Source organism: Perna viridis, chromosome 9, assembly GCF_037379345.1.
Source record: "Perna viridis isolate PV_CMFRI_1.1 ecotype Kerala chromosome 9, ASM3737934v1, whole genome shotgun sequence".
NCBI classification, from domain to species: domain Eukaryota; kingdom Metazoa; phylum Mollusca; class Bivalvia; order Mytilida; family Mytilidae; genus Perna; species Perna viridis.
Window position 1 is genome coordinate 29998776 of NC_142453.1, and position 20251 is coordinate 30019026.

The following is a 20251-nucleotide window of genomic DNA, read 5'->3' on the forward strand; positions in this document are numbered from 1 at the left end:
AATGAAAATTTCATTATATTTCTCATATTTTTTTGTTTCTGATTAGAAGTTTTCATTCTGGAGTCTTAAGAAGGTTTTTTTCTTTTTTTTTCATTTTCCGGAAAGCAGAGGATGGAAAACGTCTAAGGAGTTCCGAGGAGTATGAACGACAATTTTGATTGGTTAATTATTTTTGTGCTTTCAAAATTCAAAATATTGGAATTGGTAAACAAACAAAGCCATGCATCAAATACTTTCCTACTTTTAGTATCTGGTACACTTTTTATTACAGTATTTATTGTTTACAAACTATTACAAAACGATATCACCCGTCTTTTCACATTCACTGCAAAACTGGTATCTTTCCAGACTTTTTCTTCAAAATGCTGCCATGGCTCATGATGATGATGATCTAACCCATAGACGTACTGTATCAGTGTCTGCCTCTATACACAATATATCTTGTATTTCTACGTGTATTTGATCCTACAACGTTTTAAGTAACAGTCTTTATAAAAATATGTTATGAGTTGATTTATGCATGTCAGAAACCCACGGATCTAATTCAGACAGTATAAGTATAATACCAAGTAACCAGTCTTACTCCTAGTTTGTCATACTGTTGTTGCACTTTTGAGGCAAAAAATATCTATTGATTGTGGAGACAATGTCTGTGCAGCCAATGTTTTCAAACAACGTCACATGAGCTGTACAATGAAAAAAGAATTCAGCTCAATTCTCTGTAGAAATAGGCACCTGGTAAGAGTTGTTGTTCTTCATTTGTTTGATTTGGTTGATTTCAGTGGGAAAATAATGTACTGTATGGTTTTCCCAAAAGTACAGATCTCAATACAAAAATGACTATTTTTATGTAAAATTTTAGAATATGTAGACTAAAAAAGCATTGTTTGTTTGGTGGGTGTTTTGACACCATGAATCACCTCTACCATAGTGTCTGAATTTCATATGAACTGGTTCTTATAGAAGTTGGAAAATCTAACCCCATAGGATGGCACCAAGTCCGATAATAGCTTACTAGACAAACTGGTGGGGAAGACATCTTGTCTACACTTGAATCATATTTGCAGTTATCATGTAAAATCTCCCATAATTAGAGTGGGGGACCATATTCGCTAGGTTCTCATTTTCCCTACCCTCATCTTAAATGTTTCAGGTTACCCAACCAACCCTCCTTCAGACCTCCACCTACCCACAAGTTTTTATTAGTGATTTTGAAAAAAAATAATTACATTGTATAAAGCCTGCTGACTCTTGCAAAAAAAGAAGGGACAGATTATTTTTTCTATCCTAGATGGAAAAACAAAGAGTTAGAAATACTGGCTGTTTATATTTTAGAATCGATTGTAAACACAGATGTAAGTGTGCTCTTGGCTATGGACTAGGTCTGTTGTATTGTACATGTTTAATCTATGCAGATATAGTTTTCATTGTATTCCGAGTTTGGCATTACACTTATTTTATTTCAAAATATTCAAAAAAAATTCAAAAGATCCCTAACTACTGACTACAAAATTTTTTAGGGGTGATCGGAAACACAATATTATTTTTTTATTTTCGGCATGAACTATACAACTACTAATTGGTCTGTACATGTAAGTATGGTTTTGCTTAAAATTCTTAATTTAAAACAGTTTAATCCTGATCAAATGGCAGAATCAGTTAATTGTTTTTATAATAGATTTTATACATGTAGTTAATGAAAAATAATGAGTTTGTCTAGTTGTTTTAAGATCAGTTTATACCCTTAACAAGTATGCTGCTTAAATTATTCTTTTGTCATCGAATTTTTGAGTTGTGTGAAGGAAATGCTTATGTGAAATTCATTTGACAAGTATTTTTTATTGATTTATGGTCAAAATAGAGCATTTTGCTTAAAATGATGAAGTGGGAAAAATTGGTTCCCCTAGCAAAGTAGCTTTTTTTAAATTTGAATATTAGAATGCATAAAATAGATAAAATATCGTCATTCCCACTGACACAGCCAATCAAAAGATACATGTACATGTAAAAGATGTCACTGGTGACCCAGGGCTATTTGAGAGGAACTTGTGGAATGAAAATACATGTATTACTCGGGCTGCCAGGTTAGGGCTGACAGTTCAAGATTCAATTGCCTGAAACTTGGCAAAATATGAAAAGATCAAAGGCAAAAAACAGTAGATCAAAAGAAATACCTACAAAATATGACATGTGTGAGACTGACATAATTTTTCCCCACTTTTTAGCAGATTTCCGGTAATTTTTAAATCCTATCTGTAAAAAATGTTAGCTTTGGACATCTTTGTAAACACACACTGTAGTTAAAAACCATTTGTATGCTTGAAGGAGTTTGATTTGTCGTATTACAGGTTGAAATCATGGAAAAGAAGGAGAAGAAAAGGAGACGTTCAGTCAGACTTCTTTCACAGACTGTATTGATGGCAGAGAAAGTGGATGCTGAAAATGCTATGGTATAAATTAGTGTACTGTATAAAAAAATTAAAATGTGACTAACTGCAAATGTCTACAATGTCCAAAAAAATCTTCAGTGCATGTATTAAAATACATTTACAATTTATCTGAACCTATTTTACTCATTTTTGAAATCAGAATATTTTTATTTTCTATAGAGATGTTCTTTTCTCACTAACATATGAGATTAAACCTGTCATGTTTGTGGCATAACAATACAGCATTTATGTCACATCATTAATACAAAGGAACTTATGAATGGACTTTCTTTCAATATATTGTTTCAAGTGAACCAAAAATTTAGACACCATCAGAAAATGCCAGACAAAGTACAATAATGTAGTCTGTCATTGTAGTTACAGATCTGAAAGTCCAGTGTAGCACTTTTGATTTTACAGTTATGGAATATGTTATCTGCTGACCTATTCCTTCACTCTTATGAGGCTGACTTTATAGCTGGTCTGATCCAAAAGAAAGAATATTGTTTAGCTAGATCCTTTAATCTCAGTTTCCGCTATATAGATGACATATTATCTTTAAATAACCCTAATTTTGGGATTTGATACATCGCATCTATCCCAAACAACTTGAGTTAAAGGATGCTACAGACACTGTGAAGTCAACCTTGTATCTTGACCTACACTTAGAAACCGATGATAAAGGAAAACTATTGACCAAACTTTACGACTAACGTTATCACTTTTCATTCAGAATTATCATCATCCCTTCAGCACCTGCATATGGAGTCTTCATATCACAGCTCATATGTTATGACAGAGCTTACCGAAACTACACAGACTTTTTTGTATCACGCTGGAATTCTAACAAATAGGCTTCTGGAACAGGGTTACATGTATGTTGCTACAAGATTGAAGTCATCCTAACAGAAGTTTTATGGTCGTCATCATGAACTCGTGGATGGTTACGGTGTATCCATCTGCGCCATGAAAACTTATTTCTTCGTGTCATTGTTTTCCTTTCCTCTTTGACTTTTTATGAGCAAATTGGCAGGTGCTTCTAGAAAAGCAGAGGATACTTACCCTACTGGTGCACCTGGTCCATGCTCCCAGTTTTTAGTGGAGATATTAGCTGTACATGTAAAAAAAAACATATACTTGTACATTTACATGTTACAGGTAAACATATGGGCATGTATAGTCACTCTACAGTGGTCCAGATAAGGAAGAATGTAATGCTTAATATATATTGTGTACATGTAGTTACTTTTCCTATAACTTTTGACATAATCTCCTTATATGGTACCACCATCAGACAGATGATATTACTTTTACCACTGTCAGGCATGATTTGAAAAAAAAACTACTTTAAAAAATAACCAGAAATCTATGATGATAGAATCTATTATCATGACAACAGTTTGAGATAGAGTATACTGTTCATGTAAGTGATAAGTACAAAAGATAAAGGAAGGTTTATCCCCATGATCACAATAGGTTATCACTGATAGCTTTCTCATGTCTCAAGTCTTATTTGCAGGGCAGAATGGCAAATTGAATATAAGCTGTGTGAGTAAAGAAGGCTAATGATGTGTTTATCCATATTTCCTATGATTTATCTAGCAATTGTCATATTGTCATCATGGTTTTGATTCACACACTACTGTGAAAATAGGAAAACTTCTATATTATACAAACCTCCATCATTTCCTACATAACAATGTAAGTATTGTTTCAGATCAATCAGCTAGAAGATCAGTGTGGAAGTATATGGAAGGACTGTTCTCCAGGTTACCAGGTTCCGAAACGGAGATCCATTGCTGGTCGTAGGTCTGGTATCTTCAAGCAGTTACCAGTTTTTCCAATCCAAAATGTTGAATATTCAGACAGGGTTGACTCCCCTGAGATATTTAGGGCACCAGATGATCATTCTGCTAACAATTCTCTTCATGCTGATATAAGTGTTACTATTCCTACTACAGCTCTGGAGAATGAGAGGCATGGCTCCTATCTGACCTGTAATGGTAAATGCTCAAATAACCTACATTTATGTATGGTATGATTTTAGGTTGTATTTGGCCTAAATATAATCATTGTTGCCAAAAATGGTTTTGATTTAATAAGTACATCATGTAGTACACGTATATCAAACTAAGTTCTCATTCACATACATGTAAAACATGTATTGAGCTTATTCACAATTACTCCTGTGTATTCTCATACTAAACAAAAAAATTGTTTCAATTGTAATCAATTCCAACTATAGAAAGTTTAACAAAGTTATATGAAAGTAATAGGATGGGTCTACAGCTCTCTTAGACCAATTCATGATTTTTATTACTGCCATATACATGATATAAGAATAGTCTGAATAAAATGAATTATTGAACCAAGTCTGTAAGTGGCTCTGTTTTAACATTTTAAAGGTCGATATTATTTGAAGATTCATTCATAATTGAGATAATTGAAAAACCTTATTTCCAGACCTACTGCGAAATGTTGAAATAATAAATCATTCCTACATTTATTACATGTCTGAGTTTATATATTTTTGTATCTGAATTTTATTAAACCGAAGGGATGATTTATCTCCCTTTGACCAACAAACACAGGTAAACAAATTCAAATGTTCAATACTCTGTGATCTTGATGAACCCACACATGATTTTTTCCCATTATTAGCAAAATTCTGTTTTTTCAAATCCAGATTTTACCCTTACAGTTTTTTTTTTTTTTTACTGTCTATTTACTTCCGATTTTGCCAATTTCCATGTTGATTGTTGACCTCGTAAAATCGTCATTGTGAACTAATGTGTTTTTAAATGTTTCTTCAATAGAAAGAGCTTAACAAGTAACAGTAAACTTGTACTTTTAGTTATGATGTACAAAGACAAGACTAAAACATGAGATTCTATGAAAATTGAAAATTTGATACAAAATTTCTTTAAACTTATATTCTGTAAAGATAAATAATTTAAAAGGAATTCAAAGTCATGACTATTCAGTGCTAATGAAGTAAGATGTTGCTTTTAAAGTATGAATACATCATTTAACAAAATAAATTTTCTAGGATCCTTCATGTAATTTATCCAAGATATGAAAACTGTACTGAAAGGGGAAGGTCCATTAAGGGCCATTGTTAACCCAATTAACATATAGACACTTGTGTCCCATTTTGTAGCAAAATAGCATTTTGTAAAAAACTGCAGAATTCAAGATCTTATACATGTAGGCAACTGAAATATGGAATAATCAAAATCTGAGGTATTTATGAAGGCCTCATTGAAACAGATTTCTGAAACTTCATCATCAAAATACATTTGTAAATACATTTGTACTCAAGTAGAAGTGGTATAATTCTTTTGGAATAGTTAGAAACACATTGAAAAAATTTACAACCAAATCTTGGTGAATTATTTAAAGATTCTCAAGGCTTCAACCTCTGAATAAAATGATGCATGAAAAAAATAGATTTAGAAACAAATAATTTCAAACATGCTGATACTTTTTTTACAGTTGTTGGAGTAACTGAGGAAGTGCTGCATTCTACAGAAGATAATATCAGTGATAGAAATCAAGATTTTGAAGAGGGTATTTTCATTTAATATCTATAGTATTACTTTAAATTATATACAAATAGTTGTTGTATGCACACAGTAAAAATGGATGCATATATTTTGTTTTATACCTCTACTTAATGAGTTGGTGGTTAATTTGAATCACTTTATCTGTCCTTCCTTCTGACCATCTGTCATTGTGTCCATCAAAACTTTCTTCACAAAAATCTCAGCTCCCACAAGATGGATTGCTTTTATATTTGGTGTGTGGCTTTCTGTGTTGTAAACAATTTTGGATGCTGTCTTATGTCAAACTTTTATACAAGTAGGAGTATACTTAGCATGACTATGTGTGCTACTATTGTTCTCGATTGTAAATCTAACCAGTTATTTTGGGATTTAATTCAAGTTTTTAAAAATAGGTACTTCTTGAAAAAAGTAAGTAATTTACTGGAGCTACTTTTCCAAAATTTCTCCAAAGTGCATGTGTCTATATTGTTTATAAAAATAATAATATAATTTTTAGTTTAATCTGGTTATAAAAAATAAATTAGTAGAGACACTATCATTTAGCACAAACTTGTATGAAATGGGATATTTGCCTTCTAAATTGATTAGGTTTCTATTTTGAATTCCACTAGTAAAGTGTAGTGTCTTAAACTGATTCTTTTTTCCCTTTGTTTGAAATTCCAGCGGATATCTTATCTCCTGATCAATTTTCTGTTGTTTTCATGTAAAACCATAAAATAGACAGTAAATACATGTAAAACTATCTACTGTACATTGTAAATCATGTGAATTAATCCCCCCAGTATTAGTCATGAAATCATAATATGATTACTTTATCAAATGTAATTGATTACACAAGAAAATTCAAGTAATCATGCTGTAATCGATTACATTTAAAAGTAACTTGTCCAAACCCTGATCTGATCTTATGTGGCATGATATTATATTTACAGTACTCTCTGTCAAAACATATAGAATGTTCTCCTTTTATGTATGTTGTCATAGTCAGTATGACACTTTGTTCTCAGTGTTAATTACTGATTATGAAATACATGTACTTGATGTATAATGTATCAGCAACAAAACAATGACTACTGTTAGTACTTGTGATATTAATGCAAGTTACGGAGGTAGACCTTGGGTAAGGGACACAACTCTCACAAATCATTGGAACATTTGTATTCAGCATTTAACATCAATCTCATGTAAGCACTAAAGTTACCTTTGACTGATTTCATTCTGTTTCAAAGAAAAGCTGGAAAGGCTTTGGTGAAATTAAATATAATACAAACATATCACTGATTCTGAGAGTTATGTCCCTTACCCTATGTCTACCTCTCTAAAATCACTTCAGAAATTTCCTTACTTTTGTTTTGGATGCTAGTATTTCACCAGCCTACATGTACATTTTTTGTTTAAATTTTAAACAGGTAGAGACACCAACAGTCCTGAACCTACTAAAAGAGAAAGGATCCTGTCAGATTTTGAAAGTCCAGATTACCCAGAGGGCACTATGATAATTCAGAATAACAACATAGGTTTATGTCAAAGTCCTCAATTATCTTTGAAAAATGTTTTTACTGTGACACCAAATAAGAAAAATACGACATCTATAATATGTAATGTAGATATTGATGACTCACTGCCTTATTCACCATCCCAGCCAGTATTCTCAACTCCATTACTAGGTGTACTAAATTCTTGTGCTGAAACACCTGTATCACCTGATGAATCATTAACTGATGAAGATATTCCAATGTCAGAATTGCCTGATTCAAAATCATCTATCTGTTGTGTGGAAGAGGTGAAAAATCATCAGGATTTATCATCAACAAAATCAAGCAGGCACTACTCTGCTAGAAAACATTCTTCAAAGAAACAGAAAGTAGTAACTGAGACTCCTGCTGAAAAAGAACAAAGGGAAAAGCAAGAGACTTCATCTTTTTTTAAGATCTGCAAATCTCTGGCTAGCAGATTGGCAAATGCTGTCCGTCGCACTCCTGATAATAGCTTAAATCAAAGTGAAGGGTTAGAGTCACATGATTCAGTGTCTGAAAACCAGATTCAATGTATGGATTTGGTCATTATTGAAGAGGACAAGAAAACTGATGAAATTGATGGTGATAATTTACAGAAAGTGGGCATTAAAGAGGTTGAAAAATGTAAAGAGGAAGCAAACATTGATATTCATACGACTGCAATTGAGTGCAAAGGTCATGATAAGAAGGTCAAAGAGAAATCTGTTGACAGTCTTGACGACAGTGATTTAGTATGTATAAAAGATTCAATTAATATTTCTCAATATCCTCAAATTGATATTAACATGAACAATGCCAGCTGTTTGGAAAAAAACAGTTCTAGTGTTACAATTAGTATAACACAAGATTCAGTTTCAAAAGGTAGTGCAAAGGAAAATGAAAAGTTGGAAAAACCTCCCTCATTACAAATTGACAACAGAGTAGAAAGTGTAGAATTACAAGATTGTAGGAAGAAATGTACAGGTTCTAAAATGACCAAGTCAAAACGAAGGTCTGCTGATACTCAGACATTACAAAACATACATTTAGAAATAGAACATGGTTCCAGGGATTTAAATATGCAAAGTACAAAAGAGGAAAAGTTAAGAGAAAAGAAATCTAGGAGATCTGCTGATCCAATACTTCTGAGAGAAAAGCCTGTTAAGCTTGTGGAAACAGAAGATAAAGTTAGAGTGGAAAAGGATCTTAAAAATGATGGGGCAGAAGTTTATTTAAACAAATCAAACAATGAACCTTCAAAGAGAAAAAGGGGAAGACCACCTAAAAGGAAATCTCTTGGATTATCATTGTTGTCATTCTCTGAAAACTCTAATGAAACAGAAAAAGTTGCTGATCAGAGCAGTACTGGTGCTAGTGATACTACTTCTAGTAAATCAATCCATTCAGAGTTTGCTATGAAAAGTGAGTTGACTGGCAGGGCCAAGAAATCACAAACTAGAAACTTGAGGAATGAACTAATTAATTGTGAAATAGATCATCCTGTAAGAGTTGAAAGAGAAGATAATGATAAAAGTGAAGGCGATAAGGAGTTACAGAACGAATTAGGAGAATACTCTACTGAACTAACAAATAATGGTATTCTGTTTAATTATAGACATTGTGCTGATTTTGATAAAATTCAAGAATTTTTGTCACTAGATACCGACCCTATTGTTCTCCCTAAAAAAAGAGGACGAGGCAAAGGTAAACGTAGGTCAACCGATGCTATCGCATTGGCTGAAAATACATGTTTATCTGAGGATTCTCAGGAGGAGGGTTTAAATGCTAGGCCTCGTCGTACCACTCGTATTAAGAGGCGGTCCATTGAAATTTATCAGGCTGGTAGCAGTGATGGTTGTGCATCCGAAAGTCCTACAGAAAGTATTGACTCAATGGATGAAAACAATTCTCCAGTAACGTCGGATGGATCTGTCAGTGTGAAACGTAAGACTGCTGGTAAACGCAAAGTCAAAGAGGAGAATATAGAAGATATTTATAGAAACAAAAATTTCAAAAGACCCAATGAACGAATTTGGGAAACAATATATGAGAGCCCAAGTGAATCTAAAAATCCTGATCAGCTGTTGAGCAAGAAGCGTTTTAAGAGATCTATTGCATTTGAGACAACAATGCCAGCCAAACTAAAGAAACGATCAAAGAAGGCTGCTGATAATGGATGGGATTCTAGAAAAAGGAAGAAACAACAGCTTTCTGATGAGTTTGTAATTGAGAAAATTGCAAAAATAGATGAATTGTTGAACAGCTAGTCACATATTGGTCTTGACAGTTTAATTATTTGCTATTCATGTTTATAGATATCTATAATATTACCTGCTCACTAAACCTGTAGGGTTTCTTTTGTGGGCTAATGCCATCACTTAATGTCCGTTATTTTTTTTTTTTCAAATCTGTTATAAATACATGTACAAAATGTACATGTATATTATCCATTTCTTACCCTTTCTTAATTTCTTTATATAAATGTAACATGACTCCTAATTTATTTTGACTTCATATAAGTGGAATAGGCATGATAGGTATATGAACATTTTTTTTTCAGTGTCTGGATTATGGTTCTGACTTTTTATTTTTTTTAAATTTAAGGCTTTTTATAATCAAAATAATTTCTTTTAACTAATTATTACAGTGTTATCAATGTGTTTACTGGATGTGTTTTAGCCACAAGTCTGGTCCTGTCCTTTTAAATCAAAGGTGTTTCCTAAATTGTTTTGGTTGCTTCTTGAGAACCTTCAGTAGTGGGTTGCTTCAGCTACACATTGGCAACACTAGATGGTACATTTAATTTAGCTTATGTTTTACTTTCTTCATGAAGTTCCATTATCCTTTTATTGTCTTTTGATAAGTGATTCAGATCAATTTAGATGTTATTTTACTGCACAAAGTTATGAACAAAAGTACTACTGCTCTACATGTACAAAATGTACATTTTTTGTACATGCATGGACATGTACATTGTATATGAATGTTTTACCATTCTACTTGTAGTATAGATGTAGGACTTCACATGCTAAATGTGAATTGTGAAGAGACTTGACTATATATTGTACATGTATGTGAGTATCAGTTTTATCCTAATTTTTCAAAATTTCTGTTGTTCATGAAATTTGGAATTCTTGGTTCACATTTTTATATCAAAGTTCTACAGTCTCTTAGAAATTTGAATTAATGTGTTTTACTTCTGTAAAGGTGTTGATTTTCATACCATACTAACTTGCTATTTTCTAAGGTTGGTCAAATGAGCATGAAAAACAGTACAATGTACCTGCAAAATTGATGTTTTCACAATGATGAGCTAATTATGTTAAAATTCCAAAATCCATATCTGAAAATAAATACATAAATATATTTGAAAGAATCTGGGATTATTCAACATAAGGCACAGACCATTTTCTGCTCTAGTGGGAGGGCTGGGACTTTATGTTTAGTTAAACATTTTTTTCGTTCGAGTGCATACATTATTTTTTTAGCAGCAGCAAGATTTAAAAAATTGTATTTTAAAACACATGGTGAGGTAATGGGGAAATATTGGGTCATATGTTTTTTCTGTCCATGGCTGAGTAAAAATACTTTTAGCTCAAATTTGGAATATTTTTTTTTTCTTTTTTTTTCAAATAATCCCCCCAAGTTACATTGTACTTGTAATTATTATTGCAGTTGGTGGACATGAATTGGAAATATTCAATATAATATCACAATATACAGGGGTGGATCCAGGCACTTTGAAAAGGAGGGGTCCCAGCCAGGGTTCCCCAGAAAAAGGGGGTGCTAGGACATTATTCGAAATACACTGTATTTTGTCAATTTTACCCATGAATTTTTTTCTATAAAAATGATAGTGTCAACCCCCTGCACCCCCTCTGCATACACCACTGAATATACATGTACAATGTATGAACACATGTAAATACAATAGGGACAGAAATTGGCAATTTTTACATAGTGGCCGACTGGACCTCTAAAAATAGAATCCAGTAGCCCAACTAACAATTCTGCTAGCCCAGAGCTATTTTCGATTTATACTTTGAGAATATTTCAGTAGCAAAATGGGCTACTGATTAAAAAGATCATTAGCCCAGGTCAAAATATAGGGGTCATGGGCTACTGGACCCCAGCTAATATCCATCCCTGTACAACATGTATAAAGTCACAGTTGTTTTAGATCATGAAGAAATAATAAATTGTACATGAAATAAGAAAAATATTGTCTTTTACAATTCTAATCCCAATGGCAAAACCAATGTCATGGATTTGGCTCTTCTTTGAAAAAATCTACCAAATTTATTATATGGTTGAACAATTAATGTTCAGGAAAATAGATAACATTTAATTTTTTCATTGATACAAATTACATGTAACCTTTGGATAACTAGTCATTTTTACAGTAAATTTAATGATAGTGTTCTTGGGATAGAGGTGGTTTCCCTTGATTTAATGACACCTACACGTTAAAGTCTGTAGTCATGTTTTAATGTCTTTCTAAATTGTCTTACAGGGTTCTGGATAGATTCTTTTCAGGATATCCTACTGTTGAAATCCTTTAAAACCAAATAGGGACATGGTATTTATTTTATAAGCGACTATTTTGTTTGCTTTAGACTGGAAGTGAAGGACACATCCTTCAGGGGACAAGACTCCACTCAATGGATTTTGATGGAATTGTTAGTCACCATATGTACATGTAGTTAATATCATTGCCCTGTTTGGAAAATTTTACAGGAGTTATGGGACTTAGTTGAATTTGTACATACATGTACTACACTATTGGAACACTTTGTGTACTCAACTCCTCAGAAACTGCTCAGTGGATTTTCTTCAAATTGTGTAGGATTGTTAGTCAACATATGTAGTTGATCATATTGTACGGCCATTCTGATTTGATATTTTTTTTTAACAGGAGTCATGTGGCTTTTGCACTTCAACTTTATTGCAGTGGGTGAGGGGGAGGGGTGGGCTTCATGTAGCAATCTTTGTCCTTAAATCTAGGGACACCCAACTCTATCAAAACAAATAGGTGGACATAGTTTAGTATACCATAATGTAACTTCACAGAAAAATGAATGCCAAATATTCGCATGGAACAGGGAGTCTTGTCCCTGCCTGGAACCTTTTTCTTTATATAAGTTTCTTGATTGGAACCACTCCCTTTTTGTGAATATATGGATCCACCAGGCTCTGCATGAAATATATGAAAACATTTCTTTTAATTAGCGCTCAGCGTCACTCTTTTTCATCTATGAAGGATGACTTTTTATAATCTTGAAAGGTTTTCATTTCTAGCTCAACATTAAATGGTGTATTATCCATCTAAGAATATTGCATTTGTGGCAATTTAAATTTATCAACATACAATATTATAAATGGTTGGTTTTTTTTTTTTCGAGTAAATGTATATACATAAACAGGTACTGGCGTTGGCAACAAATAATTGAATATGATATATTAGAAATACCTATAAAGTGGACCTAACAATCTGCTTTTGAGCTTTAATGAGGAACGCCAGTAGGACTATTTTCATGCTGTAGTGTAAGATAATTTCAGATACTAACATGATTTTCAAATTTAAAGGCTCTGGCGACTGCTATATCAATTCTGATCTTCCATCTAAATTAATAAATTATTGATAAGTAAATAAGTAAATTTTGACATTCATTGTATTTTTTGGTTTTGAGAACACACCCTTCCTCAGTATTTTCATCATAAATTTGTTATTATCAATTTGTCAATTTTATAACTTATATAAGTAGACTATAATATTATTAATAATAATAATAATCTCCTTTATTTGAACAGAATAGCATATTTAGTCCGTGGACTAGTTTACAATATGGTCCTGTATATACGTACATAGTATACATCATAAAGAATAAAATGCAATTAAAAGTAACACAGTTAATGACATAAAAAGAAAATTACTACACATAATAATGTATTACATATTAGCAGAAACATATCTAAAATAGTTTTCTAGATGTGCTTTTTTGAAACTCTCAGTTGTTGCACAATTTCTAATCATGTGTGTATTTATTTGCACATTGTTCCATAATTAACTACCTGATACAATGAATGATCGTTATAAATACTTGGGCTCTTGGCACAAATAACGTATACTTTCTCTCTGTCTAGTATTTCTATAACTTATTTGATGAACAAACTTAAAAACACATGCAAAATAATCAGACCTTGGCGTCCATCTCGTTTTGTCAAATGATGTCATAACATTTTGCACATTTAAAATGATAAGTGCAACCCTTTTTCCGACGCAGTCGATATAGCTTCGCTTTTTACCCTTCGTCCTTAAGGACGCTCTTCTATGGAAACACAACTGACCTGATCGCAGTTCTTTTTCCCAATTGGCCAAATGCTGATCAACTCGGTGGCGTTCGAAAAATCTGTATCGAAAATTTGGAATTGCGTTCGAAAAAAAAAACTTGATCGGAACCTTAAAAGTTGCGTGCCATGTGTTATTTTCTTGAAAGAAATGTAGAAACTAAAATGTAAAAAAGAACAAAATTTTACTGCGTCTTTTTTTTTAAAGATATTACTTGTTTTCAATTTAAATAATTTATTTAGATTGTTTACCCTTTTTGAATTGTACCATACAGTATTACGATATTTGAAATGTGGGAAAATAATGGAGTTGCATACTTGAAGAAGAGCTTCAGTACACACGAGTCTTTTAAGACGCCTTAACACACCAATTTTCTTTGATTTTTTTTTAGTTAAAATATCAATATGGTAAGACCTAGTTCAATTACAATCAATATTAACATTCTAAATGTTTAGAATTTTCAACAGTTTCTATAGTACAATATTATCTATGTTAAAACATATTTTTCTTCATTTAGACAGTTTCTGACTTGTGCCAGTAAGCATGCACTGAGTCTTCTTAAGATTCATTGTAAGTTTGTTACACTTCATCCAATGAATAGAATTTATAATATCGATTCTTTAATTTTCTCTCAATTACATTTACACATTTATCATCAACATGTTGTGATGTATCATCAGCATAAATAGTTGCACGTGAATGACCTTAACAATCTGGATAGTCATTAACAAATAATATACAAAAGAAGGTTCCAAGGATCGATCCTTGAGAAACACACATACTTAATATTTCTTGGCTCTGATAAAACACCATTCCACCATACACATTGTTCCCTGTTAGACAAATGTGAATTAAACCATTTCAAAATAGAGAATTATCAAAGTTTTCCCAATTAAGATTATGTAACAAAATAACTAAAATCCTGAATAATTTCTCTTTCCCTCAGTATGCATGAGTCAAATGTAAACTATACAGGACTATTATTTAATACATTATATAGACTTTGTTAGTAGTGACCAGTCCCTGTAATATAAAGTCCCTTACTCAACTGAACACACAGTTAGGCGTATGTGTGAGTATTATGTTTATTTTTAGAAGAAAATTCAATATGAAGAAAGAATATTGTAAGAGGAATATTCATCAATATATGAAAATATTGCCATAAAATAAATTTGTGAGTATGGTTTCGGTTAAATACTAGAGAGAGATAATTTGCAGCACATGCAATGACAATATTCAGACAGAAGCACCGCTGAAACGGCATAGTGATAATTCATGGTAAATAAATTAATGTTAATGCACTTTCGTTTCATACATTATATTAACTCGTGTACCTCGAATATAGTCCCATTTTAAAACCCGTATCTAATATTACTGTTAAAATTAACTTAATTAAATGTTAGTTTTCCATGGAGAGACGACAATCATAGAAAAGAATCCCGAAAGGTGTCTGTGTACAATAATGTAGTACCAGTGTTACAGCATACTTACCTGGTACAGAGGATACCGTGATCACAAAGGCGGTTCCTCCAGGTCGAGGCCTTTCCATTGCACTCCGGTTAGGCTGAAGCCTGCGATTGCCCCAAATGTGGGCAACTCGGGTACGCAATTTTTTAGTGTGGGGGACTGCGTTCGCGCTATCCCCCGTCTATAATAACTTAAAGTAAAAACGCAGATTAAAGCCCTTAAATCACTTTTGGTATCTGTTATTTAAAGTCCGCCACGTATGTTTCAAAATTATATTAGAAAGCACGATCAAGGAATTTTTCTCCGCACTGTTAATGGAAGTAAGTTATAATTTTTCAATAAGTTATTTGATATTGCATGAAACAAGACATATATCCACCTTAAAAGTAAGCGGTGATGTCTTGGTTCATAATAATTTACTTAATAGTTCAAAACGAAGAAATAAATCACGGAAACTCCACGTTAGCATTGTTTTCCCACGGGCTGACCATTTTCGTCCTTATTTAACCCCTCGCTATCGCTCGGGGTTAAATACCGACAGAAATGCATGGTCAGCCCGTGGGAAAACAATGCTAACGTGGAGTTTCCGTGATTTATTTCGATTCTAATGGGACTAGTTTCTCATAATTTTCAATAGACGCAGCCTACGTGTTGCGCGAAATGTATATTTATAAGAAATTAAAAGAACTGGGACCTTTCTTGCCAGCTTTTAGATGTAGTTCGGCGGAATGAAGAAATAGGGGGGGGGAAACGAAGAAGAAAAACCAAACAGTTTTATATTCATATGCAAATACCATGATTGAAAACGTACGAAATACGTTTGAACATGATTGAAAACGTACGAAATACGTTTGAACAGAGTTACTTAGCATCGTTTTCAAACTCGACGTTCAATGCTGCCGGATATTCCGTTATTTGTGAAATATGAATCATACTTATAGACAAATTATTGTAGTACAATTTTTAGGTGATTTTCAAGAAATTTAAACAAAAGTTTGGACAATTTTGCAAAGAAATAGTTAAGAAAGAACCGACAGAAAATTAAAGTTTTCCTGAAAGGTGTCTGTGTAGCACCAGTGTTACAGCATACTTACCTGGTACAGAGGATACCGTGATCACAAAGGCGGTTCCTCCAGGTCGAGGCCTTTCCATTGCACTCCGGTTAGGCTGAAGCCTGCGATTGCCCCAAATGTGGGCAACTCGGGTACGCAATTTTTTAGTGTGGGGGACTGCGTTCGCGCTATCCCCCGTCTATAATAACTTAAAGTAAAAACGCAGATTAAAGCCCTTAAATCACTTTTGGTATCTGTTATTTAAAGTCCGCCACGTATGTTTCAAAATTATATTAGAAAGCACGATCAAGGAATTTTTCTCCGCACTGTTAATGGAAGTAAGTTATAATTTTTCAATAAGTTATTTGATATTGCATGAAACAAGACATATATCCACCTTAAAAGTAAGCGGTGATGTCTTGGTTCATAATAATTTACTTAATAGTTCAAAACGAAGAAATAAATCACGGAAACTCCACGTTAGCATTGTTTTCCCACGGGCTGACCATTTTCGTCCTTATTTAACCCCTCGCTATCGCTCGGGGTTAAATACCGACAGAAATGCATGGTCAGCCCGTGGGAAAACAATGCTAACGTGGAGTTTCCGTGATTTATTTCGATTCTAATGGGACTAGTTTCTCATAATTTTCAATAGACGCAGCCTACGTGTTGCGCGAAATGTATATTTATAAGAAATTAAAAGAACTGGGACCTTTCTTGCCAGCTTTTAGATGTAGTTCGGCGGAATGAAGAAATAGGGGGGGGGAAACGAAGAAGAAAAACCAAACAGTTTTATATTCATATGCAAATACCATGATTGAAAACGTACGAAATACGTTTGAACATGATTGAAAACGTACGAAATACGTTTGAACAGAGTTACTTAGCATCGTTTTCAAACTCGACGTTCAATGCTGCCGGATATTCCGTTATTTGTGAAATATGAATCATACTTATAGACAAATTATTGTAGTACAATTTTTAGGTGATTTTCAAGAAATTTAAACAAAAGTTTGGACAATTTTGCAAAGAAATAGTTAAGAAAGAACCGACAGAAAATTAAAGTTTTCCTGAAAGGTGTCTGTGTAGCACCAGTGTTACAGCATACTTACCTGGTACAGAGGATACCGTGATCACAAAGGCGGTTCCTCCAGGTCGAGGCCTTTCCATTGCACTCCGGTTAGGCTGAAGCCTGCGATTGCCCCAAATGTGGGCAACTCGGGTACGCAATTTTTTAGTGTGGGGGACTGCGTTCGCGCTATCCCCCGTCTATAATAACTTAAAGTAAAAACGCAGATTAAAGCCCTTAAATCACTTTTGGTATCTGTTATTTAAAGTCCGCCACGTATGTTTCAAAATTATATTAGAAAGCACGATCAAGGAATTTTTCTCCGCACTGTTAATGGAAGTAAGTTATAATTTTTCAATAAGTTATTTGATATTGCATGAAACAAGACATATATCCACCTTAAAAGTAAGCGGTGATGTCTTGGTTCATAATAATTTACTTAATAGTTCAAAACGAAGAAATAAATCACGGAAACTCCACGTTAGCATTGTTTTCCCACGGGCTGACCATTTTCGTCCTTATTTAACCCCTCGCTATCGCTCGGGGTTAAATACCGACAGAAATGCATGGTCAGCCCGTGGGAAAACAATGCTAACGTGGAGTTTCCGTGATTTATTTCGATTCTAATGGGACTAGTTTCTCATAATTTTCAATAGACGCAGCCTACGTGTTGCGCGAAATGTATATTTATAAGAAATTAAAAGAACTGGGACCTTTCTTGCCAGCTTTTAGATGTAGTTCGGCGGAATGAAGAAATAGGGGGGGGGGAAACGAAGAAGAAAAACCAAACAGTTTTATATTCATATGCAAATACCATGATTGAAAACGTACGAAATACGTTTGAACATGATTGAAAACGTACGAAATACGTTTGAACAGAGTTACTTAGCATCGTTTTCAAACTCGACGTTCAATGCTGCCGGATATTCCGTTATTTGTGAAATATGAATCATACTTATAGACAAATTATTGTAGTACAATTTTTAGGTGATTTTCAAGAAATTTAAACAAAAGTTTGGACAATTTTGCAAAGAAATAGTTAAGAAAGAACCGACAGAAAATTAAAGTTTTCCTGAAAGGTGTCTGTGTAGCACCAGTGTTACAGCATACTTACCTGGTACAGAGGATACCGTGATCACAAAGGCGGTTCCTCCAGGTCGAGGCCTTTCCATTGCACTCCGGTTAGGCTGAAGCCTGCGATTGCCCCAAATGTGGGCAACTCGGGTACGCAATTTTTTAGTGTGGGGGACTGCGTTCGCGCTATCCCCCGTCTATAATAACTTAAAGTAAAAACGCAGATTAAAGCCCTTAAATCACTTTTGGTATCTGTTATTTAAAGTCCGCCACGTATGTTTCAAAATTATATTAGAAAGCACGATCAAGGAATTTTTCTCCGCACTGTTAATGGAAGTAAGTTATAATTTTTCAATAAGTTATTTGATATTGCATGAAACAAGACATATATCCACCTTAAAAGTAAGCGGTGATGTCTTGGTTCATAATAATTTACTTAATAGTTCAAAACGAAGAAATAAATCACGGAAACTCCACGTTAGCATTGTTTTCCCACGGGCTGACCATTTTCGTCCTTATTTAACCCCTCGCTATCGCTCGGGGTTAAATACCGACAGAAATGCATGGTCAGCCCGTGGGAAAACAATGCTAACGTGGAGTTTCCGTGATTTATTTCGATTCTAATGGGACTAGTTTCTCATAATTTTCAATAGACGCAGCCTACGTGTTGCGCGAAATGTATATTTATAAGAAATTAAAAGAACTGGGACCTTTCTTGCCAGCTTTTAGATGTAGTTCGGCGGAATGAAGAAATAGGGGGGGGGGGAAACGAAGAAGAAAAACCAAACAGTTTTATATTCATATGCAAATACCATGATTGAAAACGTACGAAATACGTTTGAACATGATTGAAAACGTACGAAATACGTTTGAACAGAGTTACTTAGCATCGTTTTCAAACTCGACGTTCAATGCTGCCGGATATTCCGTTATTTGTGAAATATGAATCATACTTATAGACAAATTATTGTAGTACAATTTTTAGGTGATTTTCAAGAAATTTAAACAAAAGTTTGGACAATTTTGCAAAGAAATAGTTAAGAAAGAACCGACAGAAAATTAAAGTTTTCCTGAAAGGTGTCTGTGTAGCACCAGTGTTACAGCATACTTACCTGGTACAGAGGATACCGTGATCACAAAGGCGGTTCCTCCAGGTCGAGGCCTTTCCATTGCACTCCGGTTAGGCTGAAGCCTGCGATTGCCCCAAATGTGGGCAACTCGGGTACGCAATTTTTTAGTGTGGGGGACTGCGTTCGCGCTATCCCCCGTCTATAATAACTTAAAGTAAAAACGCAGATTAAAGCCCTTAAATCACTTTTGGTATCTGTTATTTAAAGTCCGCCACGTATGTTTCAAAATTATATTAGAAAGCACGATCAAGGAATTTTTCTCCGCACTGTTAATGGAAGTAAGTTATAATTTTTCAATAAGTTATTTGATATTGCATGAAACAAGACATATATCCACCTTAAAAGTAAGCGGTGATGTCTTGGTTCATAATAATTTACTTAATAGTTCAAAACGAAGAAATAAATCACGGAAACTCCACGTTAGCATTGTTTTCCCACGGGCTGACCATTTTCGTCCTTATTTAACCCCTCGCTATCGCTCGGGGTTAAATACCGACAGAAATGCATGGTCAGCCCGTGGGAAAACAATGCTAACGTGGAGTTTCCGTGATTTATTTCGATTCTAATGGGACTAGTTTCTCATAATTTTCAATAGACGCAGCCTACGTGTTGCGCGAAA

At 33.8% G+C, this 20251-nt stretch overlaps 1 protein-coding gene and 5 non-coding genes across 8 annotated transcripts; all 6 read left to right on the forward strand.

Annotated features, from left to right (window-relative positions):
- Positions 1 to 61: 61 nt before the first annotated feature.
- Positions 62 to 11711, forward strand: LOC148607708 (uncharacterized). 3 transcript variants are annotated; one of them, XM_088544315.1, is made up of 5 exons: positions 62 to 738; positions 2349 to 2450; positions 4147 to 4432; positions 5925 to 5999; positions 7405 to 11711. In XM_088544315.1, exons 1-5 carry the CDS (start codon positions 682 to 684, stop codon positions 9756 to 9758), a joined length of 2874 nt encoding a protein of 957 aa, XP_088400441.1. In that variant the 5' UTR covers positions 62 to 681; the 3' UTR covers positions 9759 to 11711. The 3 variants fall into 3 exon arrangements, with proteins under 3 accessions (XP_088400441.1, XP_088400443.1, XP_088400442.1); XM_088544317.1 differs by having other exon boundaries at positions 62 to 404; XM_088544316.1 differs by having other exon boundaries at positions 62 to 253.
- A 3612-nt stretch (positions 11712 to 15323) lies between these two features.
- On the forward strand, positions 15324 to 15487 carry LOC148607709 (U1 spliceosomal RNA). The gene has a single exon (XR_015915737.1). It is a non-coding gene; the product is annotated as a U1 spliceosomal RNA (small nuclear RNA).
- Positions 15488 to 16393: 906 nt separating this feature from the next.
- LOC148607710 (U1 spliceosomal RNA) lies at positions 16394 to 16557 on the forward strand. Its single transcript, XR_015915596.1, has one exon. It is a non-coding gene; the product is annotated as a U1 spliceosomal RNA (small nuclear RNA).
- Positions 16558 to 17463: 906 nt separating this feature from the next.
- Positions 17464 to 17627, forward strand: LOC148607711 (U1 spliceosomal RNA). The gene has a single exon (XR_015915607.1). It is a non-coding gene; the product is annotated as a U1 spliceosomal RNA (small nuclear RNA).
- Positions 17628 to 18534: 907 nt separating this feature from the next.
- LOC148607712 (U1 spliceosomal RNA) lies at positions 18535 to 18698 on the forward strand. The gene has a single exon (XR_015915618.1). It is a non-coding gene; the product is annotated as a U1 spliceosomal RNA (small nuclear RNA).
- Positions 18699 to 19606: 908 nt separating this feature from the next.
- LOC148607713 (U1 spliceosomal RNA) lies at positions 19607 to 19770 on the forward strand. The gene has a single exon (XR_015915629.1). It is a non-coding gene; the product is annotated as a U1 spliceosomal RNA (small nuclear RNA).
- Positions 19771 to 20251: the final 481 nt, after the last annotated feature.